The 26,778-nt window shown below is 39.2% G+C and overlaps 1 protein-coding gene across 4 annotated transcripts in view; it reads right to left on the reverse strand.

Moving 5' to 3' along the window:
- Positions 1-5,800: 5,800 nt before the first annotated feature.
- Positions 5,801-26,778, reverse strand: part of camsap2a (calmodulin regulated spectrin-associated protein family, member 2a) — a 70,273-nt gene continuing 49,295 nt past the window's right edge. Inside the window, exons 5-17 of one of the 4 annotated variants that reach the window (XM_056414806.1) lie at positions 22,734-22,875; positions 21,997-22,136; positions 13,828-13,924; positions 13,569-13,683; positions 13,329-13,360; positions 12,387-12,456; positions 10,190-12,218; positions 9,518-9,654; positions 9,067-9,249; positions 8,688-8,798; positions 7,446-7,561; positions 7,107-7,225; positions 5,801-6,759 (exon numbers count right to left, since the gene is read on the reverse strand). In XM_056414806.1, coding sequence (XP_056270781.1) covers positions 6,454-6,759; positions 7,107-7,225; positions 7,446-7,561; positions 8,688-8,798; positions 9,067-9,249; positions 9,518-9,654; positions 10,190-12,218; positions 12,387-12,456; positions 13,329-13,360; positions 13,569-13,683; positions 13,828-13,924; positions 21,997-22,136; positions 22,734-22,875 — 3,597 coding nt within the window. In that variant the 3' untranslated portion in view covers positions 5,801-6,453. Of the gene's footprint in view, positions 6,760-7,106; positions 7,226-7,445; positions 7,562-8,687; positions 8,799-9,066; positions 9,285-9,517; positions 9,655-10,189; positions 12,219-12,386; positions 12,457-13,328; positions 13,361-13,568; positions 13,684-13,827; positions 13,925-21,996; positions 22,137-22,733; positions 22,876-26,778 lie in introns of those variants that run through there. The other 3 variants (XM_056414804.1, XM_056414803.1, XM_056414805.1) reach the window with 3 other exon arrangements.

Raw genomic sequence — 26,778 nt, forward strand, 5'->3', positions numbered from 1 at the left:
TTCTTTTAATTTTAGTTTTTTCATCACCCCCTTTACGCCTCAAAAACTTTTTTTTTTTTATTGGTAATGATCCAGGGGCCCGTTAAAGACAACAGTATTTTTTATTAAGTTTAAAATTTTGATTTTACTATTTATTTTAAAGGCCTGTTGTCTTTGTTGATTAACAATAAATAGGTCTACAAACATATGTTTATTGTGTTTGACTGTTCAGTACTGTTCATTACATTAAAGCAGACATGAAAGTAACTTAAGTAACTTTACAGTAACTGTTACTTTTGACCAACAGTGGATTTTCCTAAAGAATACAGATTCTCTTGATTTTCCACCATATTCTGTGTCTTAGGACACAGGATTTACAAGTTTCATGATATTTTCATGAATACCTGACGCTTTCATCACTTTACTGCCTCAAAGCTGTATGTTCATTTTTTTATGCGCTTAAACTGATTTCCAGCCTGCACAGAGACTAAAAGTGGATTCTCCGAAAGAATACAGATTTTCTTGATTTTCCACCATATTATGTGTCTCAGGACCAGTGTTGGGAGTAACGCGTTACTTTGTACTACTGCTTGATTTGAAGGCCTGTTGCCCTGTTGATTGCAATAAATAGGTCTACAACATATGTTTATTGTGTTTGACTGTTCAGTACTGTTCATTACATTAAAAAAGCAGACATGAAAGTAACTTAAAAGTTACTTTCCCGAGTAACTAATTACTTTTGATATACAGTAACTAGTAAAGTAATTAAATTACTTTTAAAAGAAGTAACTAGTAACTATAACTAATTACTAATTTTCAGTAACTTGCCCAACACTGCTCACTACCACCCCCCCCCCCTCAATTATATGCAGCACCTCAAGGCACCTTTGTTTTCTCTTTTAATTAGTGTTAATACTGTAGGCCAATCACTTTTATTTCATTGGGCCTAATGTAAAAAAAACACTGTTAAATGACTGAGACAGTTATTTTGTATTAAGTTAAGTATTAAAAGGGACTTTTGTACTACTGCTTGATTTGAAGGCCTGTTGCCCTGTTGATTGCAATAAATAGGTCTACAACATATGTTTATTGTGTTTGACTGTTCAGTACTGTTCATTACATAAAAAAAGCAGACATGAAAGTAACTTAAAAGTTACTTTCCAGTAACTAATTACTTTTGATATACAGTAACTAGTAAAGTAATTAAATTACTTTTAAAAGAAGTAACTAGTAACTATAACTAATTACTAATTTTCAGTAACTTGCCCAACACTGCTCACTAGCACCCCGCCCCCCCTCAATTATATGCAGCACCTCAAGGCACCTTTGTTTTCTCTTTTAATTAGTGTTAATACTGTAGGCCAATCACTTTTATTTCATTGGGCCTAATGTAAAAAAACCACTGTTAAATGACTGAGACAGTTATTTTGTATTAAGTTAAGTATTAAAAGGAACTTTTGTACTACTGCTTGATTTGAAGGCCTGTTGCCCTGTTGATTGCAATAAATAGGTCTACAACATATGTTTATTGTGTTTGACTGTTCAGTACTGTTCATTACATTAAAAAAGCAGACATGAAAGTAACTTAAAAGTTACTTTCCCGAGTAACTAATTACTTTTGATATACAGTAACTAGTAAAGTAATTAAATTACTTTTAAAAGAAGTAACTAGTAACTATAACTAATTACTAATTTTCAGTAACTTGCCCAACACTGCTCAGGACACAGGATTTACAAGTTTCATGATATTTTCATGAATACCTGACGCTTTCATCACTTTACTGCCTCAAAGCTGTATGTTCATTTTTTTATGCGCTTAAACTGATTTCCAGCCTGCACAGAGACCAACAGTGGATTTTCCTAAAGAATACAGATTATCTTGATTTTCCACCATATTATGTGTCTCAGGACACAGGATTTACAAGTTTCATGATATTTTCATGAATACCTGATGCTTTCATCACTTTACTGCCTCAAAGCTGTATGTTCATTTTTTTATGCGCTTAAACTGATTTCCAGCCTGCACAGAGACCAACAGTGGATTTTCCTAAAGAATACAGATTCTCTTGATTTTCCACCATATTATGTGTCTTAGGACACAGGATTTACAAGTTTCATGATATTTTCATGAATACCTGACGCTTTCATCACTTTACTGCCTCAAAGCTGTATGTTCATTTTTTTATGCGCTTAAACTGATTTCCAGCCTGCACAGAGACTAAAAGTGGATTCTCCGAAAGAATACAGATTTTCTTGATTTTCCACCATATTATGTGTCTCAGGACCAGTGTTGGGAGTAACGCGTTACTTTGTACTACTGCTTGATTTGAAGGCCTGTTGCCCTGTTGATTGCAATAAATAGGTCTACAACATATGTTTATTGTGTTTGACTGTTCAGTACTGTTCATTACATTAAAAAAGCAGACATGAAAGTAACTTAAAAGTTACTTTCCCGAGTAACTAATTACTTTTGATATACAGTAACTAGTAAAGTAATTAAATTACTTTTAAAAGAAGTAACTAGTAACTATAACTAATTACTAATTTTCAGTAACTTGCCCAACACTGCTCACTAGCACCCCCCCCCCCCCCTCAATTATATGCAGCACCTCAAGGCACCTTTGTTTTCTTTTAATTAGTGTTAATACTGTAGGCCAATCACTTTTATTTCATTGGGCCTAATGTAAAAAAACCACTGTTAAATGACTGAGACAGTTATTTTGTATTAAGTTAAGTATTAAAAGGGACTTTTGTACTACTGCTTGATTTGAAGGCCTGTTGCCCTGTTGATTGCAATAAATAGGTCTACAACATATGTTTATTGTGTTTGACTGTTCAGTACTGTTCATTACATTAAAAAAGCAGACATGAAAGTAACTTAAAAGTTACTTTCCAATGTAACTAATTACTTTTGATATACAGTAACTAGTAAAGTAATTAAATTACTTTTAAAAGAAGTAACTAGTAACTATAACTAATTACTAATTTTCAGTAACTTGCCCAACACTGCTCACTAGCACCCCCCCCCCCCCTCAATTATATGCAGCACCTCAAGGCACCTTTGTTTTCTCTTTTAATTAGTGGTTAATACTGTAGGCCAATCACTTTTATTTCATTGGGCCTAATGTAAAAAAGCCACTGTTAAATGACTGAGACAGTTATTTTGTATTAAGTTAAGTATTAAAAGGGACTTTTGTACTACTGCTTGATTTGAAGGCCTGTTGCCCTGTTGATTGCAATAAATAGGTCTACAACATATGTTTATTGTGTTTGACTGTTCAGTACTGTTCATTACATTAAAAAAGCAGACATGAAAGTAACTTAAAGTTACTTTCCCGAGTAACTAATTACTTTTGATATACAGTAACTAGTAAAGTAATTAAATTACTTTTAAAAGAAGTAACTAGTAACTATAACTAATTACTAATTTTCAGTAACTTGCCCAACACTGCTCACTAGCACCCCCCCTCAATTATATGCAGCACCTCAAGGCACCTTTGTTTTCTCTTTTAATTAGTGTTAATACTGTAGGCCAATCACTTTTATTTCATTGGGCCTAATGTAAAAAAACCACTGTTAAATGACTGAGACAGTTATTTTGTATTAAGTTAAGTATTAAAAGGGACTTTTGTACTACTGCTTGATTTGAAGGCCTGTTGCCCTGTTGATTGCAATAAATAGGTCTACAACATATGTTTATTGTGTTTGACTGTTCAGTACTGTTCATTACATTAAAAAAGCAGACATGAAAGTAACTTAAAAGTTACTTTCCCGAGTAACTAATTACTTTTGATATACAGTAACTAGTAAAGTAATTAAATTACTTTTAAAAGAAGTAACTAGTAACTATAACTAATTACTAATTTTCAGTAACTTGCCCAACACTGCTCACTAGCACCCCCCCCCCCCCTCAATTATATGCAGCACCTCAAGGCACCTTTGTTTTCTCTTTTAATTAGTGTTAATACTGTAGGCCAATCACTTTTATTTCATTGGGCCTAATGTAAAAAAACCACTGTTAAATGACTGAGACAGTTATTTTGTATTAAGTTAAGTATTAAAAGGGACTTTTGTACTACTGCTTGATTTGAAGGCCTGTTGCCCTGTTGATTGCAATAAATAGGTCTACAACATATGTTTATTGTGTTTGACTGTTCAGTACTGTTCATTACATTAAAAAAGCAGACATGAAAGTAACTTAAAGTTACTTTCCCGAGTAACTAATTACTTTTGATATACAGTAACTAGTAAAGTAATTAAATTACTTTTAAAAGAAGTAACTAGTAACTATAACTAATTACTAATTTTCAGTAACTTGCCCAACACTGCTCACTAGCACCCCCCCCCCCTCAATTATATGCAGCACCTCAAGGCACCTTTGTTTTCTCTTTAATTAGTGTTAATACTGTAGGCCAATCACTTTTATTTCATTGGGCCTAATGTAAAAAAACCACTGTTAAATGACTGAGACAGTTATTTTGTATTAAGTTAAGTATTAAAAGGGACTTTTGTACTACTGCTTGATTTGAAGGCCTGTTGCCCTGTTGATTGCAATAAATAGGTCTACAACATATGTTTATTGTGTTTGACTGTTCAGTACTGTTCATTACATTAAAAAAGCAGACATGAAAGTAACTTAAAAGTTACTTTCCCGAGTAACTAATTACTTTTGATATACAGTAACTAGTAAAGTAATTAAATTACTTTTAAAAGAAGTAACTAGTAACTATAACTAATTACTAATTTTCAGTAACTTGCCCAACACTGCTCACTAGCACCCCCCCCCCTCAATTATATGCAGCACCTCAAGGCACCTTTGTTTTCTCTTTTAATTAGTGTTAATACTGTAGGCCAATCACTTTTATTTCATTGGGCCTAATGTAAAAAAACCACTGTTAAATGACTGAGACAGTTATTTTGTATTAAGTTAAGTATTAAAAGGGACTTTTGTACTACTGCTTGATTTGAAGGCCTGTTGCCCTGTTGATTGCAATAAATAGGTCTACAACATATGTTTATTGTGTTTGACTGTTCATTACATTAAAAAAGCAGACATGAAAGTAACTTAAAAGTTACTTTCCCGAGTAACTAATTACTTTTGATATACAGTAACTAGTAAAGTAATTAAATTACTTTTAAAAGAAGTAACTAGTAACTATAACTAATTACTAATTTTCAGTAACTTGCCCAACACTGCTCAGGACACAGGATTTACAAGTTTCATGATATTTTCATGAATACCTGACGCTTTCATCACTTTACTGCCTCAAAGCTTCATGTTCATTTTTTTATGCGCTTAAACTGATTTCCAGCCTGCACAGAGACCAATAGTGGATTTTCCTAAAGAATACAGATTCTCTTGATTTTCCACCATATTATGTGTTTCAGGACACAGGAATTACAAGTTTCATGATATTTTCATGAATACCTGATGCTTTCATCACTTTACTGCCTCAAAGCTGTATGTTCATTTTTTATGCGCTTAAACTGATTTCCAGCCTTCACAGAGACTAAAAGTGGATTCTCCGAAATAATACAGATTTTCCACCATATTATGTGTCTTAGGACACAGGATTTACAAGTTTCATGATATTTTCATGAATACCTGACGCTTTCATCACTTTACTGCCTCGAAGCTGTATGTTCTTGTTTTTATGCGCTTAAACTGATTTCCAGCAAGCACAGACTAAAAGTGGATTTTCCGAAAGAATACTCTGTATATGCTGTTTTACAATCACCATTGCACACACACGCTTACACAAAACATGCATAAGGCCACACATCAACAGCATAATGCTCACAAGAATTCAATTAAATTCAATTCAGTTTGTTTGTATAGCCCAATTTCACAAATTACAAATTTATCTCGGAGTGCTTTACAATCTATACACATAGACATCCCTGCCCCAAAACCTCACATCGGATCAGGAAAAACTCCCAAATAACCCTTCAGGGGGGAAAAAAGGGAAGTAACCTTCAGGAGAGCAACAGAGGAGGATCCCTCTCCAGGATGGACAGGTGCAATAGATGTAATGTGTACAGAAGGACAATGGCTCAGAATCAATCCGTACATGAATTTAAAACGTTCAGTGGTTCAGTAAAATATCCTAGCATTCACACCGTCTCTTGTTTTACGTTTGGCACATATGAGACAAAAACAACACTCACACATGCCTTCATTATTTGACTCAAACTTGACAATCTTTAAAAACACTGAAGTGGGAAGCATTTTACATCATTCTTCAACAGCGGCATACATTCCAGGACTCATTTCCAGTCCACGGTAGGAAAGAAAAACGGACAGGAATGCAATTAGAGGGAAAAACTAACAAACAAACATTAATAGTCAAATATGCATTCATCTAACTGGCATTGCAGGTTCTTGAATCTTAGTGGATATGTACAATGAAGTGCAAATTGAAATTGGTATGTTCCATCTGAGGGGGGAATGGTGATATTTGGTATCCAGTTCCATTAGAACTGGACAGGCACTACTTTTTTAGGGGTGGCTGGCTTCTTGGTTTGCCAGAGATGGCCATGGATCGTAACTGCGTCCACGGTGGCCGACATGGTCTTGGCTGGTATCTGACTGAACTGCTTCTTGTCCGAGTTGTACTTGAAGAGACCTTCGATCATCTTGCGCGTGATGCTCTTGGGGCCGATGCCTGTCAGCTTGTTGATCTCATCCATCTCGGGGCAGTACGTGTAGAGGGAGCGGAACTGACAGCCTGCATCTCGGAACAAAACCAAAAAGTTGTTTGCCTCTGATTTCTCCATTTCCTGTTAATATCAGGGGAGAAAGACTCATTAGATGAAGGTCATGAATGCTAAAGGAAGGCAAAGGTTTTGGTGACATTTGACTCACAAGCATACATTCAGCTATTTAAAAGTGTCTCCGCCCTTTGATTGAGCCTTAAATGCTCAAATGTTGTTTCTGTAATTATAACACATACATTTCTACGACAATAATTCCATCAGTAGACCAACAAAGTAACAAAGACCTGTCATGCTAATCAATTTGCTGTGTTCTTCCTTTTTATTGAAATACTGTTTTGGTTAAAAAATGGATTTTACTAATTTGTTTCTACGTTTTATATTGTACTTTTGTAAAAGCCCCAAGACGTTACCTCCAGGATCTTGTTCTTTGGCGCCTCATTAACCTTGCCTGCGAGGCAGCAGTGGGCCAGAGCATTTTGAATGATGTGCTTATTAGATTTGGAACTGGGCTCCTTGTATAGCTTTGGTCCTGAATGAGAACAAAGGAGAAAACATCAGGATGGAACTGTTGCCAACTTCGATTGTCTCACAAGGCAGTGAGACAAGCGTTTGACTTAACTGCACTGGATACAACAATTAGAAAATAAGTCATTTCATGACATTAGTACATGTTATAAATTATGCCTTAATATTATATTTATCCTCCAATCTAATTATGTTAAACTTAAACTAAAGTCAGCCAGTCCTACCAGTGTACTCCGTGTTTGATGTAACAGAGGAGGTCGTGGACCCATTTTCCCAATCCTTCTCTCCATTCCTGCTGCCAGATCGACTCGGGGACAGAAATCCATCTGCAGAATCTGGTCTAAAACACGCGCAAAGGTTTGGGCTTGGTGTGACATCCTAACAGTAATAAGAAAAGAAGCAACGCTTGCAAGCACAGGCAGTGAGTGCAGTGATAGGTCAATAGAAAAAAGGTCAATCAATTATAGTGCAGCACTAGATATTTACTTGCTCTATTTTTCTGAACTTATGTGGCGACACATCGCCATATATATGTGAATAAGTGGTTTCCAAGTCAGCTTTTTCCACTGGGTTCATAATGCACATAAAGTAAAACTTTATGTAAGCCGCCCAGAGTAACAAGTCATTTTAGCTTAAACTTCTCAAAAGGCCTGATGATCTTCCAATGGGATAGAAGACTAACCTTCTCCTTCTCAGTTTAGGTTTATGGTTAAAGTTTTAAGTTCATCTCAGAAATTAGAAGAGACCACTAGAGGCTAAACTAGCACTTCTGACGCTAGTGAAACAGAAGGAAAGAAATATTAAAGGAAGGAAGGCAGAAGAATACAAGAGAAATGTTATGCCGAAGAAAGAAGACCTTGTCTGGAGAAGTTGTTTAAAAGAAACAAACAAGAAAGGTCAGAAAATATAAGCACATGATGAGAAATTAAAGAATTTTGTTTCAAATTTAATCCAAAGTAAAAATGTCTCAGAAATGTTCAGGTCTCAAATTAAATAATCCAAATACAATATGCCATAACATATCATTAAATGTAATTAAAAAGTAATCGAACATTATAGTAACCAAATATATAGTGTGTGTATATAGTGTGCCAAAAACCCATTCTACTGGATACATTATGCATAGATTCAATGCTCATTTTACAGTGGCTTAGTACCTGTAATCCTTAAAGCAAGTGAACCATTGTGAAATATTATTATTATATTATTATTGCAGGGTTTGATTTTTTTATTTAGTTTTAGGATTCCTGATTTGATTATACAGTACATCACAGCACTAACTGGCATGAATAGGTTTTCACACTCATGTTTTACTTAACCTATTCCACTTCTATATTCCCTAGTTATTCAAAAGTATGACATCTTGTGAAAATACCCTGAAACATCAAACCTAAAGCCAAGACAAAAATGCCACCTTTTTTATTACATGTCACATGTTACACCAGCAGCTTTAGAAAATATCTCACCTTGGTGATCTCTTCTCAGAGTGAACACTGTCGCTATCTCCCAGGTTGAGAGAAGCAAGGGACAAGCTGGAGACTGAAAAGACACGTTGGCGTGAACCTGGATGTGACACAGCATGACACCATGAAGAACAACAACCACAACAACAATCCCACCAGGCTGTCCACTGTGTTTTGAGCCGACCCTGTCACAGAGCAATGCAGTTTCAGTGTTATGAATCAAACTCAAACATCCAGTTATACACACAAAACTCACCTTGAAACACCCTGTAATACATACATAAATATGTATTAATACACACACTATAATGCCTAATATAGTTGACAAATAAAAATACATACATTCAGTCTATCATCATGTCATCATCGTCTCCATGGTTACCTGTCGCGATGGAGGGACTTTGGACGCCTCCGTTTCTGCTTGGCTGCGACTGGTCGTGGTTTAATGATGGTATCCATGTCCGCTTCCAGTTTGAGCTGCTTCCTTCTGAGAAATTCCTGCTTGATGAACTCCCTCCTGGTCTTGTCTTCCTCCTTCCTGATGCGCTCCTCCACTGCTTTTATTCTGAACGGCCAGTCAGGAGTCAGTGCAGACAAACACTGTTACACTTTATTATTCAGGAATGGTGATTATAAGTCAATCAAGTATCAACTAAGTTCTACATTGTTAATTTAAATCTTAATTTAAAAACCAACCAACATGAAAATGCTAGAACAGAAAAAACAAAAGACAAACAATCCTGCCTATACCTGATAGACCTGTGTGTTTTGAAAATGAGAACAGGTATTGAAAATGACAGTAGACTTATTTATTTCTTTTTGTGTGAACATACCGAGATTCCTCCTTCTTCTGCTCCAACTCAGCCTCCAGCTGCATCTTCTTCTGCTGGCTCTCCTTCTCCCTCCTAATCCTTTTCTCTAACAGTACAGCCCTCTTCTGAGCCATGTTCTCCTCGGCCTTTCCATCCGCCTGAGGTCATTTAGGAAACAAAGTCAGTTACCTTGAACTGTTTGAGGTGCAGTGTGTTCTTAGCAGAAGGTAAATCCAGTAACCTTTCGTAAATATTCAACATTACTGTTTTGTAATTGATGGTCATTAAGCACAGACTTCATTGTTGTGACACAGATTATTGTGTAATACTCCCTACATAATTTCACAGTTATTGTGTAAGGTCAAGGCTGGCACAGGAACCACAGGAGAAGTATGCAGTTTTTATTCATATTCCTCATATTACGGGACTTTTTGTGATTCCAACATAGATCACCTGGCTGATAATTTCAGTCAAAACTGAACAACATTGTACGACATACAGTTGCATTGCTTGGTTGCTGTTGATGTTATGGTCTTTATAATCTACATTAGTGGTTCTTTGTTGACTTCACCAGTCAGTTCCAGTGCAGATTCCCCAAAAATGTCCCGTTAAAGACATATACAGCATATATCATCTTATCTAAAAAATTATTGACTGGTACATTGGTGACAGTTCTTTGAATTACCAGCTTACCTTGAAGAAGAAACCATGAGACATTTTATGTTCGTGATCCGGCCCTTCAACATCATCCTGCTGCATCTCCAAACCATCATCAAGTGTCAGATCCTCCAGCGTCTTCACAACTGACAGAGGAACCTCAATCAAACTACTTTTGACTTGGCCTGAGGCTTCTGGTCTGGGAGGAATCTCTGTAGGAGTCACCGTGAAGGTCTCCACCACAGGGTGGGCCAGAACCTCCGGAAATGATGATTCTATACGTTTCAGATTGGCAACTGATCTCTGAGCTGAATCCGGTTCGGTTTCTACTTTGTTCTGCAGGTTGGAGGAGCTGGACGGTGGGTTGGCTACACTTATACTGTGATTCTCCTTCTCTGGGGAAAGGAGGGGCTCTGTATCCTTGTTTTTATCTCCATCTGAGGCCACTGTTTCTGGATTGGTGGTGCCTGGTCTCTCCCCCATGTAAAGAAAAGAACTGGCCAAGGGCTGGCAGGGAGAAAATCGCCGTAGCCTGGGGATGCTGTCGACAGATTGTGGGGCATTTAGGACTCGATTGTACGGGGCCAGCTTTAACTCGTTGGGTCGAACGGTGCGAGGATTACGTGAGTGGAAGGAGGCAGATTTGCGTTTGATGCTGGTTGGAGAGGGGTGGGTGGAACGAGGGGAGTCGGCAGGAGAAGAAGGTCCTGAGGATCTAGTAACAGCTTGAGTCTGTTTTTGTGGTGATGTATGCGGAGGAGGGATTACCCACGCCTGCTGATGTTGTTGCTCCCTCATGGCCATGATCACTTCCTGCTGCTGAGCGAGTCGCTGCATCTCAGTCTGAAGGAAGGCTAATGAATGGTTGAGTTTCTCAATGGAATGAGTATACTCTGTGAGATCTACCTCTGTTAGCTGAGCATTGCTTTGACCCCCTTCCTCTCCTGCACCAAGCGACTTTGTCCAACAGGAGGCTGTGTTACTTTGTTCTGCCCCATCAGGTGTGTCTGTCTTGCTCCTCCCAAAGGTGGAGGTGGGACTTGTTTTCCCTCCTTCCTCCCCACTGGCAGCCCCATCTCCTTTTCTCTTTACCACATTGAGGAATGCTGAGTGACCCATCTTTTGCCGATGCTTTGTAAAAGCAGCCTCCACTTTCTTCTTCTGTGCTTCAATGGCTTTACGCTTCTCCTCTAGCCGCATCCTCAGCTCTACCATCTCCGTAGCCATGACCTGAGCAGGGTCCTTGGCAGAAAGTTGTATAGGTGTGGCTGATGCTTGAGCAATGATGGTGGTTTGCTGATGGATGAGGCTGTGCTCAGGGGTTGGGGCCCAGGAGACGGATAGCGGCAGGCAAAACTCAGAACCCTCAGGAGTGGTCTTGAGGGAGCTGCTGCTGCTGCACCTACCTGAGTCTGTCAAAGATGGAGTGGGTTTCCTCTTCTTCTGTTCAGCAAAGCTTGTCATCTTCGATCCTGAGGGGGATTTGCTCTGACTGCTTGGGCAGAGGCTCGGCGTGTCTATATCCAGGTCCATGTTCACAGAGCAGTCTTTCAGTGAGGAATCCTCATCCAGCATGTCCCCTGTTCGGATATGGATGCCAGTGTCCACCTCGGTGGTGTCTGTGGTGCACAGAGGCCTTTTGGAGTCCGACTCTGAAACTTTCTCCAACACACCAACACCGTGGTCCTGAGTGTGCAGAAAGAAACTGTTGTTGATCCCCTCTGCTGGGGGCATCGTTGGGCTGTGGATAATCTGAAGGGCTTCCTCCATGGAGGGAGTTGTTTCAATGACACCTCGATGTCCGTTTGGATACTCTCTCCTGTAAAGCTCCATACCAGCCATGCTGTCTAGGCAGCCCTCCTCCTCCTTAATGTCGACATTCTTACCGTTCACTGGCTGAAAGGACAGGCTATGCTTCATTCCATGGGACAGGTGGTGGACTTTGAAACCAGAACCATCATCAGTGCTCACGGACCTGGCCATGCCACGTGTAGAGGAAGGACTGGTGGAATCAGAGTACTCTTTGTCAAAGGGTATGTCAAAAGACACTCCATAAGGCCCGGACCTGAACAGAAAAAGGTCAAATGAATTCAAAATTCCGATACGGTAACTTTTTTTTCTATTCACAACACAAAAAGTCTGGTTTGGCAACATCACAATAGGCTTTTCTTAATACCCATGGGATAGTAATGTATCTTGGGGAGAGCAGCACATAAACAGTAATAATACTAACCTTTTTTCTTTGGGCCAGGTGCTGAGGTTGCAATCGACAATGGACATTGAGGTTGACCTCTTCATCTCTCCTGGATGACACAAATTATCGAAGTAAGAATTCAAACTGAAGTTGCATTCTACAAGTTGTAGCGAAGGACAGCCTTATCCCTCCCCCCACAGGAAAAGTGGGTGGAACCTAAAAGTTGATAAATTAGAGCACCTGTGAGCAGGAAGAGGAGGGAGAACCAACAAACATTTGGGGAAAAACCAACATGGTGACCAGAGCGAGGAGCGAGAGTGGGTGAAACCGGAAAAGCAAGAAGTGAGAAGCAGATGATCCAAGTAGCTGTCAGGAGCCCCTCCAGACCAGATCCTGGTCGGATGCCCGAGAATCTCCTTCCCTACAGAAATGCCCTACAGATAAGTCCTGTACACCCTCCTCTCCAGGCCCGAACTCTCTGTTTCTACCAACAATCCCACACACACAAACCCTCTCTCTCTCACTCACACACACACACACACACCTTCCCCATCTTCTGAACTGGACTCTACAGGACATTTCCACCCTCCTGCCATTGCACACATCCCACTGCCCCACACACTTATTTCATCGTGGTTTTGGAAATTATATGTTATTTAATTAATGTGATAAGAGAAATATTTCAGTTATCTGCAGACTCCTTTTGAGTCAGGTTTTCCGTTAAAGGACAGTGTTCGTTTCTTTTGACCTGAAGAACTATATAAAACTTGAAAGACACTGAATGAACTGTATTCCGGGTTGTGTTTTTTGTGTTTTGCTTTGTGTCCTGCGTGTTTTTTGTAGTGAAGGAACGGGCTAGCCAGCTGGGCCCTTATTGTTGAGTTAGTAAACTTAAAATACTGGGTAAATGAGATCCTACGCTACAAAGTACTCATATTCAAATATTCATACATTTTGGGATAATATATAAATAATGATTACCCGAGTTTCGAGGCTGAGGACGGAGGGGCAAACTAGAGAAAAGAGAGAAAATGACAGAGGTGTTAATGCAAAATATTAAATGTTATATAGTCTCATCGTTCTTCAAAGCTTTAATTTGTCCAGATAAAGATTTAGCAGCACAAAGCGTTCTTCGCTATCTGGCTTAATCATATTCACATATGCTAACTGCCCGCCAGCTGGCAGAAACAACTAGCCAGAGTTCCACAATTAACAGCATACTTTTGTGGACGGGCATGCCTTGGTCTTTCAGGATTTGGGGGTCTTTCCATGAAGCTGCTCTTGGTTGCCTTGGAGATGGGGATAGCTGGTATAGTCTTCAACAGGGATGATTGCTCTGAGATGACACAACAGAGACAACTGACCAAACTGTGCTCTGTCCTATTCGGCCAGCATTACAGCGTGTATTACCACAACCTCTTTTTACACATGGCATGACAGTTGCTATTGCTACTATATGTCTTCAGAATTTAAGACTTACCCGTGCCTTCGTTGTTCAGCATTCTTGGTTTCACAAAAGACGGCTTGACCACCTCAAACCACCCAAACAGCTCTGCCATGAACACTAGGTAGTTGTTCTGGGAAAATATTCAAACAAGACGAAGATTAAAATCATGAGATAATATAAAATCACTCAAATGCTGTATGTATTCTGTTGTCACTTTATCCTCGATACACCAACGCCACCAAAACCGCCACCAAAAACAATTGCATTACACCTATTTCTCCAGCAGGTGTCTGTGTTAACCCTGATAGAGAACCTGAGTGGATGAGTATTGCTATAGTTTGCATAAAAACAATCCATTTCACTGATTTCAGAGTAACCTCTGAAGGTTTCATAGTTATATAGTTCAACCTACAGTATATATATATGTAAAAGGGGTGTATTTTCATCATCCTTTTAAGAAAAGAATGTTCCAAAACTCTGGGACATTTATGTAAAATAATTAAGGCTGTGAAACGATTACAATTTTTAATCGGATTAATCACCGGTTTTTGTGGATTAATCATGATTAATCACATATTACCGATATTCTCGGTATATTTTGTGAGAACATAGAGATTTATGACAAAAGACGGATATATACATTTATACATTCTTCTATACAATGGTGCTGCAACTCAGCAGTTATTTAGCAGTTTTCTTCCATATGGAACATTAATACATCTTCATCCTAAACAGAATGTTTAACCCTCCTGTTACCTTTCGGGTCAATTTGACCCCATTCAATGTTTAATGTCGGTGTTCTTTGGGGTCAATTTGACCCCAGGCTGTTTTTCACTGTGTCAAACATATCAGAAATATCAACTTTTTTATTTATTTAAAGGGCTATTTAGGTAGTCAACAAACAAACATAAAGTACCTCACACTTAAACTTGGGAAGCAATATTAATTCTAATAATTTTCTGGAGGTTTTAATTGCTGGGGTCAAATTGACCCCAAGGATAAAATATGTTAGTAAATGTAAAGGTAACAGGAGGGTTAAACAGAACATTTTTCTCTTGTTTGTCAACCATTAACTCCACCATGATACAATCTAAAGGCCTCTAGTCTTCCTCTAGCAGCTGCTGAGGCAAACTGACTGTGTGGGTTTTCTTCATGAACTGGGCCGTGATGAAAGGGACGGCGGGGACACCGCTGCAAAGCTGAAACCTCACCGGCCCGGACACGGGGACAGATTGACAAGTGACCTTTTTTTTGCTCGGTCCCGATGCGCGCGCACGGAGCTCTGTGGCGGGCGAGACGGAGATCGATAAGTGTTAACGCAACGCGAAGAGACATAAATTACATGCTGCTGTGGAGATACGATCAACAACAGACGTTTAGTTTAATAAAAGAACAAAGACATGCTATAGAGAACATGTCAGGGGGCGGGCCAATCTTTTTAATGTCATGCGATCTACCAACACTACGCCGCGACCGACTGGCAGGTCGCGATCGACGTGTTGAGACCCCTGATCTACAGGAAGTAAAAGTCGTAACAAGGTTTCCGTAGGTGAACCTGCGGAAGGATCATTACCGATGAACAGCACGACCGTCTGCATGAGAGCGGACATAGTTCAGATTGAAGTGTGTATTGGAAGCTCATTTTGCAAGTGACTTTTTTTTCGTCCCGACGACCAACAACAGACGGATTGGAAGCTCATTCTGCGCATGCGTTAAATGCGTTAAAAAAAAAAAACTAGTTAAACCTGAAATTGAATTAACTGAGTTAACGCGTTATTTTTCACAGCACTAAAAATAATGAAATGTATTTCCTGACTTTTCACACTGTGAGAGTTTATGCAAGCTAAGTAAATGTAACCAATATCATGGCTTTTCACACACTAGATAAGCTAATAATCCCACTTCACTAATACAGTCAATCGTCCTTGTGGCAGTTGAGAGGAATGATTAAGGCATTAACCTAATTTTGTCAAATAGAGGGCAGCTATTTTTTCTGTTCTCAACCACCACCATAAAATCTATCAGCCAACCTAAATCGGATTGGGGAGGGAATGTTGGGGGGATTTTAGACACTGCCGAGTCTGGTCATATCCACGTCTGAATCAGGTCAACATGCAGTAGGAGGTCAAACTACACCGCATACGTGACGATCCTACAAAGTAATTGACCTCACTATGACATTTGCCCAAACCAAATGATTTTCCTTCTTATAACAGAGGAAAAATAGATAACGCTGGAGTTGCACCGTATAACAGAGGTAAAATATGTAGCCTTTAACAGGCAATACTAAAAAAACACCACATGGTTCAACCTAATTCTTTTTGTCTGCCTTATTGCAGAAAAGCCATTCAGTTGCATATTCAGTCAAGATTTAGGTTATCACGAGTTAAATAAAAACAATTTAAACAAATGAAAAATTACAGTCATCGTCTTGAAACAAAGCAAAGAATAAGTCACATTTCTAAACGCAAACTGAATCCGTCTCAGATTTTTTCTCTACCGCATTCACATCTTTGAAGTATCAATATTTAATCAATTATCGTACCAGACCGGCCGTTTATGGTTGAGAACCTCTTGGCACTCACAAATGCATATGTGCACAAAATATGCAAAATGAATGCAGTGAAGCAGGGACGACCTTGAGGAATCACGCCACCCTCAGTCCATGGTCTCCAGACAAAGACAGTGCTGCATGGCTCAGCTCTAAAGGTACCTGATTTACCTCATCAGCAACATTTTACTCTACCAAGCACACACACACATCATTCGTGCACCTCCTTAAGCCCCTAAATTGCAGCCAGAAAGCACACCAGGAGATGCAGAGGCAATGGCAGGGGTGTCCCTCAGGTGGCAGGGGTGTCCCTCCGGAGTTACTGCAGCATTTTAGCAAGTTTTTAGACTTTTTTTGGTTTCATCACATGCTAGAAATTAGAGCTGCAAATGGGTGAAGAGGTGTGTCGCTTTGACACAATTTAGTTGTGAGAAGCTATTGCGGACATGGTTTCCAAAGCAATTAAAGTAGATCACTATTGAATTTTCACCTTTACGTGCAAATTGAACAGTTGCTTACTACAGATAGAGTTTTTCATCAATTAGTCAATTAATGAGTTTTAGTATTTTCCATGTTAATCACTTTTGACATTTTTTTATAACTCGTATAACTAACTTAGGTTAAATAACCCTTCAGCATATAATTACTCAAAAATAGATAGTCAAATGCCAAAGTGTAGGTTACATTGAGGTGATCTCCTACCATTCGCCTACATTTGTAGCCAAAGCCCTCCCTGACTTCTCCTCCCATATGCCCGTCTGACTACTACTGACACACCAGGTGGGAGTGTTATCGCTTAATATCAACAGTCACCAGTCACACACACTTACAAAGATCCCCAAACAACTAACTAACTCTGCCACTTCACCTAGCTCCTCATTAACTGGCCTTACTACCATCGCCAAGTCTGCAGTGTTGCCAAATCTGTCCTGTCTGGAGATTTGAGTGTCAGAATGTGTCACTCTCAGTATAAAAACAGGAACCTGATTGGTGATTACAAGAAGAGAGCTCTGGGTTAAAGGGGGTGGGTTTGGAGGGCGCTAATCCACTGCACATGGATGGGCACAAAGAGCTCAGCCTGCATGGGCTACACATTCACAGATAAAATGTGTATTGCAATACCAATGCATAGAGGTTTGCAATCATACAAAATAAATGATGTATACATATAAATGTATACATTAATGTAAATAGACAACAAATTAAATTATCCAACTCAGCAAGACACCCGGCTTAGACACAGTCTGGGCATGAATGTCAAAAAACATTGGGCCAGAGGGTTGATTAAAGGATCTAATGTAGGTCCTGCAGCCAGGCAGACAGACTCAATTTGGAAAACTCATTCCCGTGATTAAGAGACAACTTTATCAGGCTGCCCTCAGTTGCCCGCAGATAGACCTTTCTAAAAAAGGAAAAAACAAGCTAGAGAAGAATGATCTTTCATGCTAAAAATTCAATCAATCGCTATAGGATATTATTACACTGATAATTACTTGAATGCCAAGTTTATCCTAGTGCATCACACTGTCAACTAAATCAAACAGAGAACAGAGTTTAACTTCTATTTGTTTATTGTAGAAATACAGATACCTTATTACTGATATATAAGAGTCAGACTGTAGATGATCCACTTACAGCCACGTTGAAGAGGCAGCTTGGGAATTGGAGTAAGTGTGTTAATTGCCTTCCTCAGGGCAACCTCAGCACATCTGCTGCTTCAAATCTCCTGGTAAATAATGCAGGCAAAAGTCCAAAGCTAGTGTATTTTATCTCTCCTTTTTGGATCCACAGATGAACATATGTGCTGTGAATTAATTAAATGAAGAGCCAGTACATGGGAGTGGGTTGTCGTGATTTACTAGCTCGGTTTACTAGCTCGGTTACTGAAGGCTATATTATTGTCTTTTATACATTGTGGCATCACAAGGGGACAGGTAGTGGAGGGACGCTATATTCCCACTCAGTTACAGCGGCCTCACTACAAAATGGTCACTCTGGCTGAAACTACATCTCCCAGACTGCCTCACCACTCACCCAGCTGCAGGTGCTTAGGGCATCTAATTGAGGCAGGGCTGGGAAGCTTGACATGAGACAGGGGGGGGAGTACACGGAGGGAAGGAGCTGGACAAGCCATGTTTGAAAGGTCATCCAGGACGAGGACAAGACCCCAGCGGACTACAAAGAGGAGGACTTTGTAACACAGACTTTGCTATGATAACTTTTTTGTTTCAGGAACCCTTTTCTCCTCCGGGACGCTTTTTGTTGAGTAATGGCCTTTTTTAATTTGTTTGAATGAATAAACATTCCCCTTAATTTCTAAACCTTTACATTTTGCCTGTTTTTACTGCTCCCTTGCACTGCCCAACCCAGCCGGCACTAGGGACAGCCCGTGACGTGACAACACACATACTTAATATAATGTAGACTGATCCCATTTTCAACAAACAGACAAAACATTGTTTATCATGGAGATGATGTGTTATCTTAGTGTATTGAGAAGTGTGAATGTATATTTCTGTATTGTCACCATGTAAGCTGTGTTGATGCCATGAAGAATAGCTGTTGTAATGCAAAAGCTATGGTGGTCTCAATAAATAAACAAATACACACAGACTAGTGTGAGAGAGAGCGAGAGAGAGATATAGTTTGTGTGTGTGTGTGTGTGTGTGTGTGTGTGTGTGTGTGTGTGTGGAGACATTCACTCAGCTGTTAATAGCTCAGGCTGTGAGACTTCTTCACACTCAATTCTAAATATCTGCACAGATCTGATTTCTGTGGATGACTGATCATATCTATGAACGTTTCTCCAGTCCAGCCTTCATGTTTTACCTGAACTGAGGTATCTCCTTTAATATCAACATGTTTGTCTTCTTTCTATTGCTGTGTCTTGATGTCAAGAAGTCAAATGTATGACATCTATCTCATTTCAATTGACTTATTTTTAACTTGGCAACACTTAACAGCTTTTACACTAATGTTTAGACAATTAGTATATTTATCGATTAGGTCATCAACAGCAAATTAATGAGCAGCTATTTTGATGATCAAAAAATAGAATTCATATGAAAATAGTTTCATATGAACGACTGAATATATTTGGTTTTAGGACAAAATAAGATATTTGAATATGTCATGGTAGGCTCTAGGAACTTATTGGCATTGAAAAAAACAATTGATTAATAGATAAACTCACCATCAGATAAATCAATAATGAAAACAATAATTAGTTGCAGTCCTAATGTGTTTTGTTAAAAATATCAAAACTGAAAACATTCCCAGTCTCATCCATCTCCCCTCTCACCGTTTCAAACTCGCTCCTGGTATAAGTGTTATCGCTCTTCCTCATCTCTTCTCTCCTATTTTCCCTCCCCACGAATGTCTGTTCAATCTCTTTAATAAGTAGACGGGCCACCATGTGCAGATACTGACGGTGTGACTGCTGGAAACTGGCAAATCTTTAATTCACAAATACATAATATACATGCGACGATAATATTAGTTCAAATATTAATATTGTTGATGCGTTTACTGAACTCTAATTTCATGTTTCTGCTCGACTACTCTGGGACTGTTTCATAACAGAATGAATAATAATTATACTTTTCCTCTTTTTGCTATAAGAAAAACACATCCATTTGTATATATTTACACTCTGTGTCTGTTGCTTTTATAAAAGTATTTTATCAGTGTCTACACAGGTCACGTAATCAATTTAACTGAAGTGACTGGTATGTGTGTTTAAAATGCTCTCAAAGACAGGATGGACACAGCAATAAAGGTGCGTTCACAAAATTTGTCGCGTCGCCCAAAACGCGTGCGTTTACTCGCTCGACCATTTGCCGTGTTCACGCCATAAGCGTTGCGACGCTCCGAGAGGGGCGGGGCTTATCTCTGTAAAACCGTTATCATTTCCTTCATCCACCACGGAATAACTAACTAAATGTCGTGTCTATCGCAGCCACACGGGTCTGTACGTTGACTTTTCATGGGATTCGGTCATGCGAGTCTTTTTTGGTGTGAACGTACCTTTACAGTTGTGTAAACAGCATGTTTTTAAATTGAATGTGCCTTGAAAGCTGATGTTTAGTCCGTTCAGAAAGCCGACTGATGTTTGTCCTTTCAGTAACCTGTGTTCAGTCTGTGCTAAAAACAACAGCTTTGTCAGAGGACATGCTGAGGTACAATCCAAGTCATCCAGACACATCAGCTCTTTTCAGTGATTCTGCAGCTCTCCCAGAGATGGACAAACACAAGCACAAGCACACAGCTGGGATGGAAAGTTGCACCAAACCACCAGATGAATTGGGAATTTCTTGAGTCAGAGTGGTAAGAGTCGCTGTTTTGAGACGTCGTTGGAGTTTTGGCTATTTGATGAAAAGGTTCTCTGCCGACAAAAACACATCTACAAACACAACTAGAATGGTATTCTTCAGAGCGAACACTGATCTTGTACATAAATAGAATATTAGTCACACACACTGACACAATGCATTAATGTAGCATGCTTCCCTAACTTAAGACTTTTTTTCTCATAAATACTACAACATTTAGTTTGAGCAAGAAGAAGGATAAGGACAGGAATAGCAACCACCAACAGTGGCCCTAGTTGAGTGAATCAACATTAAACTGAAACTACATGGAAGACCGAAAAAGGCTGTGTATTACTTGTAAGAATGACACTCATTTCCTGAGGAAATTATTGATGAAGAAAGGCCAGTACACAGAGAGATTATGGCAGAAAGTCGGAGTGAAGAGAGACACAAATAAATCAAAAGAAAGAAAGACCGGGCAAGACAGTTTTGAAAAGAATAAGAGAATAAAAGAAAAAGGAAAATGGAAAGGAAAGGTAAAAAGGAGTGTGTAGGAAAGAATGAAAAAACACTTACAGACATGTTGGGAGAGTAGTGCAGAACTTCAGGATTATGGTTGATGACAGATAGTTTGGATTTAATGCTTTTTCTACAGCATGACTCACCACACTGGCTTACAGAGTTTCTCATTTCTCCTGTTTCATTTAGCCTTTCTCGCCACATGGTTTTATCATAAGATTAGTCCAAAAACTCATGAATGAATTAACAAAAAACATGCTTGTATCCATTCATGGAAACAATCATGAATTACATTTTAACTTGACACTTTGATTCATCTGTTACTTTGTAAATGTGCCAACTGGCATAACTCAAAGTGTTAAAAAAAAGTTTAACAGTCATTTTGCGTGAGGTCATGTTTTTTCAAATGGTGGCTTTTATACTAACTACATTTGACAATTCTTCTTTCTGCTGGCACACACAACTTTGGCATATTTTACTAGTTCAGTAATGTGAGGACGATTATACACAAACTGTCATGCAATTTCAGTGGAGAACAGTTTTCACTGGAAACAACTTAAAGTCTTTAAATTGATCATTGAGCTCAATATACAAGCCCAGTTAAACATGGAATATAAAAAATAATTGAAAAATGTGTTGACAATAACATAGAAAATGAAGTTTGATCATTTTGTGAGTCACTTCAAGACTTACAGTAACTGTCACTGACACAAAGCAGTGGTTTGATACCGAAGTGAGTGAAATTATTTCAGTTTAAAATATCTTGATTTGAAAATGAAACTGCAAACTTGTGTGTTGAATGCAGCCAGTTTTAAACTGTACCTTGATGTCAGAGGAGGCGTAGAGCATGTCCTCCAGGCTAAAATGGCAACAGCTGTTCAGGTTGTCTTTGCAGAAGTCCTGTATGAGCTGAAGGTTGGACAGCCGATCAGTCAGCGTCATGTTCTCTTTCAGACAAACATCTGGGAGGGCAGAGGGAGCCATCAGGTCAGTGTGACGGCAGAATGATGGTGGGTTTAGAACACACACCTCTGTGGTTTTCAATGTACTTTAGGATCAAGATATTGCTGAGGTGTTAAAGCACAATGGATTGTGACTGACCAATCATGACAATCTGTAGGCGGAGCTGTGTGTTAATACAGCGCCATGTGGAGTGATCTTTTGTCCCCGATGTGTTTGTAGATGTGTATTGTATACACATGTGTGTGTGTTAGGCCCACTGTCAACACACATCATTAGCAAAGTGATGTGATTATGTTTCATCTTTTGTTCATGACTGATCTTTGATCTAATCAATTAACCATTCGAGGCAGGAAAAAAAAGTTACACAAATCAAATCCCCAAATATGTTTCATTTCATTTTAGTTTAAATGTGGAGAAAGTGAGAAAACAAGACAGAAAAGAACACAAAAAGGAAATATTCTACATTCTTATTTTTGTTTGTTTTGGTCTTTTGCAGTCCTGCAGATGAATTGACCTTGTGCTTTGTTGCAGGACATCCTGTTCCAAACCAACACAGCCACCCTTACTTCAGCCCACACCAACTGTAAGTTCCTTACCCTCCAGCGGCAGCAGCTGAGCGCAGTAGAAGTGGAGCAGCGCGCCCAGGGCCGAGCCATCCGTGCAGTCTTTCAGCAGGTTGTCCACTGGGGGGATCCAGGGAACCAGCTGCGTTGTTGCCTGCTCCTTCCTGTAGCGAGCCTGCATTACATAAAATACACACTAATAAAACAAACTGCACTGTGCAACTTTAACCTGTCTACATCTACATCTATTGAGCCATACTTTTGTTTCTCTTTCAGTCATTAATTACAGCTTTTAAATGAGTCATGTAAAGTAGTTTCACCATCATAAAAAGCTGTATCGTTATGGTCTCATTAAACACATTTTGAGGCTTCATTACATTTACTCATGAATGAAGGTAATTTAATTATTGTGGTGCCTTACAGCGAGAGTTGTAAAATATTGAGAGGGAACAAAACCCAGAATGGTAAACATTAGTTCTGCACGAAAACTACTGAAGCAATTGACTGACTATTTGTTTTAGATCATGTGATCTTCGTTATTCCTAATGGTATAACATATACATATTACCTACAGTTCATGTTAAGCATTTTCAACTCAACTTAAATATTGATTTACAAACAGCACTCTAAATACAAATGTGTCAAAATTGTCTCGTAGCGATGGGCCGGTATTTTTGGTGTACATAGTAACTTAAAGTGTAGCCTGATGTCGTTCATATTTACATAATAGCTTTTTACTAAAACCCACACAATGTTTGAGGCGAAGAGACAATGATACAAGCGGGCCTACAATGGGAGCTGGTTTAAGGACTCTGGAACAATTCAATGCCAACTGCTTCCAGACATCTAAAATTTAATTCTAATTAAAAACATTTAAAAATTATTATTCTTAAGTAATCCCTTGGGACCTCTTCAGCGATTCCCCAAGGGACATGTCTAGTTTAAATGACAAGGACCATCACATTAGCAAACACAAGGAAGTGTTTAAGAGTTCATATTCACAAATTCGTGCCAAACGACTGTATGCCACAGATTTCATTAAAAGTAACCAATGAATCTAAACTCCAATTTATAGACAGTAGACCAGAACCGATATATAATGTAATTCCCACTACTGCTTAATCATGTAATGGAAAATCATTACATGTGTAATATTTCCATAATTATTTTTCACATCTTTACTGTATATAAATTACATGGATGCCGTATAAAGGGAACACTCTAAATCAAAATGGCGGAAGATAGAGAAAGGCTGTATTCATGTAACAGTCGGGTCCCAGGTTGATGTGACACAAATATGGTAATGAAACAGAGAGATTAAGGAGGGAACAGAGACGGTCACTATGTATACACAGATGAGAGAGCACAGATTAGTTGATTTACGGGCACAAGCTTCATGTACCACTTGGTTGGAGACTGCAGCAGCACAGCAAAAGAAAAAGACAACAACAAAGCTGTTAGTGAGATTAGTTCGTAATGCGATTAGCAATACAAGAAAAGCCATATGGACCAACTGTGTGAGATGAGTTTGGATCATGAGACCTGCATGTAATCTGTATTGCATGTTGGACTTTGTCCATCAATAGGTATGCGTCCTTATACTGCTTTAAAGATACACTGATTGTGTCCCTAAATCCACATAAGTTCACCGCTTATGTGTTGAAAATTAACTGTGAATTGTGCTAGTTTAAGTTGCTGAGATGAAGCTTAGAATGAAGAAATACCTGTATGACATCAACATAATAGGGAAATGATTGTTGCTATTGAGGAGATCGTCAGCTAAACATCTGGATTCGGCCAAAAAAACGAATAACAATCCCACTGCATAAATGTAACCAAGCTGTTAGCTATCCACTAGCAATGAAAGCTGATTCCAACAGAGGAGAGGCTTGGCTTGGTTAACAGCTAATTCTCACACTACCTAGAAGCATCAAAGAACCAAACGTGAACGCCATTTAAAATGGCTGGCAGGTGCTCAACTTCGGTGAGTCATGACTTGAGAGAAAAATACTGTTGCTTTGTAATGAAACCCCCAAAATGAATAATAAAGAGCACAAAATACCAGCTGTAGCTTTCTTGGATTTTCCTGATTTGATTGACGTCACTCACAGCTCTCTGAATGGTAATTTAAGTCAATAGTAGGCGTCTGATGCATTCAGAGGAACATGTAATCTTACTGATTTATTAGTTAATCAGTTTTATCTGTTTAGCAGTGAATGGACTGCCTTTGAAACCGATACCAAAGCATAAGGGTGACTGTCTTGTTTGATGATTACAGGAAAGAAGAATAACAATAATTTATTTATAATAATCATAATTACATACATGTTTTTATATTTTCCTTCCCTTTCCATCATGTTTATATTCCACATCACATGGTCTATATACCACTTAAAATGTATTAAGTATCTTGTTTTTACCCGTCAAATCCAAATGACATTAAATATGAATGGATATGAATAAAGGACTCATATTTATTTTTGTAAGTTATGCTCAAACAAACACATAGTTAGAACAGCGCAACAGATAACTATAAAACAAATTGTAACAACCCTGATGATTTTCTATTCTTTTTGCTTACGATGAATCGTTAAGCATTTTAAAGGGTACCTGTAGTGAAAGCGAATATGTAGCCAGATCAAAAGATAATGTGTTTCTAAAGGTTATTCATGCACTGACGGTCCAGTATTCAATAACAATACGTAATTTAGGCTGTTCAAAGTCCTCAACTCCGACATGCGACATTGCACTGGAGCTTGAATATGTCGCGGGTGGTGTGACGTCAAATCGTTGAGAGATCGACAGCCAGCCACAGCGGATGTGTTCAGATACCAATATAAACAACGTCGGCGCCGCAAACAAATGCTGAGAGATTGATAATATGGACGATGAAAGATTGTCTGATTCAGCAACTGGATACTTGTTTGAACCTTTAAAAGCAGACTATCCCCATTTAGTGAATTGTGACAGCGATGATAGCGATGATTCTGATGAAGTTGATGCGAAGGACCGCGGTACAGATGCTTCACCGTGCGGACCGTGCACGCAAGTCGGTGGACGTTTGGTGCAGTTGTGAAATGTGTGCCACAAAAACAGACATAGAGTGCATTTGTTGTAAAGAGCACGAACTTATGTCCGATGATATAGTGTCATTAGACCTCATCTGCTTCACACAAAGAGTGAGCTTGATAGCTACATCGCGCATAAGCCAGCGCTGGAGATGTCTTTCATTGATGCAATGTTCGGCCGACATGTTCGGGGTGCTAGTGACTTTTCTTTGCTCCGTCCGTCCCGATGCGCGCAACCCGGTGTCGGAGCTCCAGCGCGCACGAGACGGCGGGCAGAGGACTGTTAACGCAACACGTAGAGACAGAAATGACATGCTGCTGCTGTAATGTGGCGCTATAGAGAAAGTGACAGGGGGGCGGGCCAATTTTTTTTTATGTCATGCGATCTACCAATACTACGCCGCGATCGACTGGCAGGTCGCCGCGATCGACGTATTGAGCACCCCTGATATAGATTGTGTAATTCTTGAGGCCACCGATCTATCCCAAGAAGCAAGGCGTGTAGAAGTGGCTCCGGATTGGCTGAATTCCTTTCAACGACTCAACGTCATAGTTAGCTTTGACATGAGTAAATAACTAGCAAAATGGCTGCGCCCTGAAGCGTTCACGGACTCGGAATGTTGACAAAGAAATGTAAATCCTCGGGCTATGCGTGAATTGTTGACAATAGCGGCGGGGTAAATATGATTTATTTGATGCGCCGAATGGATGTAGCACGTTGTTGTTTTGCACTACAGGTACCCTTTAATGTTAATACATTAAAATGCTTAACTCATTGCTACTGTCTCTGGATAATTCCATAGGCAGTAGTTTGTAGGAGCAATGGAAGCTGTAAGTGAGTTTTGATAGAAGGGTGCTCTGATGAATCAAACCGCTACTATTGCTCAAAAATTTACCTGCATTTTTGGATTTGACGATGTATTCCAAATACACAACTCAAAACCTCGCTGCCACAGTTAAATGAAGAAGAAGTTGGAGGAGATAAACTCAGACTGTGGGTTTGTGGGTTA

This window comes from Pseudoliparis swirei, chromosome 5, assembly GCF_029220125.1.
Source record: "Pseudoliparis swirei isolate HS2019 ecotype Mariana Trench chromosome 5, NWPU_hadal_v1, whole genome shotgun sequence".
Lineage (NCBI taxonomy): Eukaryota > Metazoa > Chordata > Actinopteri > Perciformes > Liparidae > Pseudoliparis > Pseudoliparis swirei.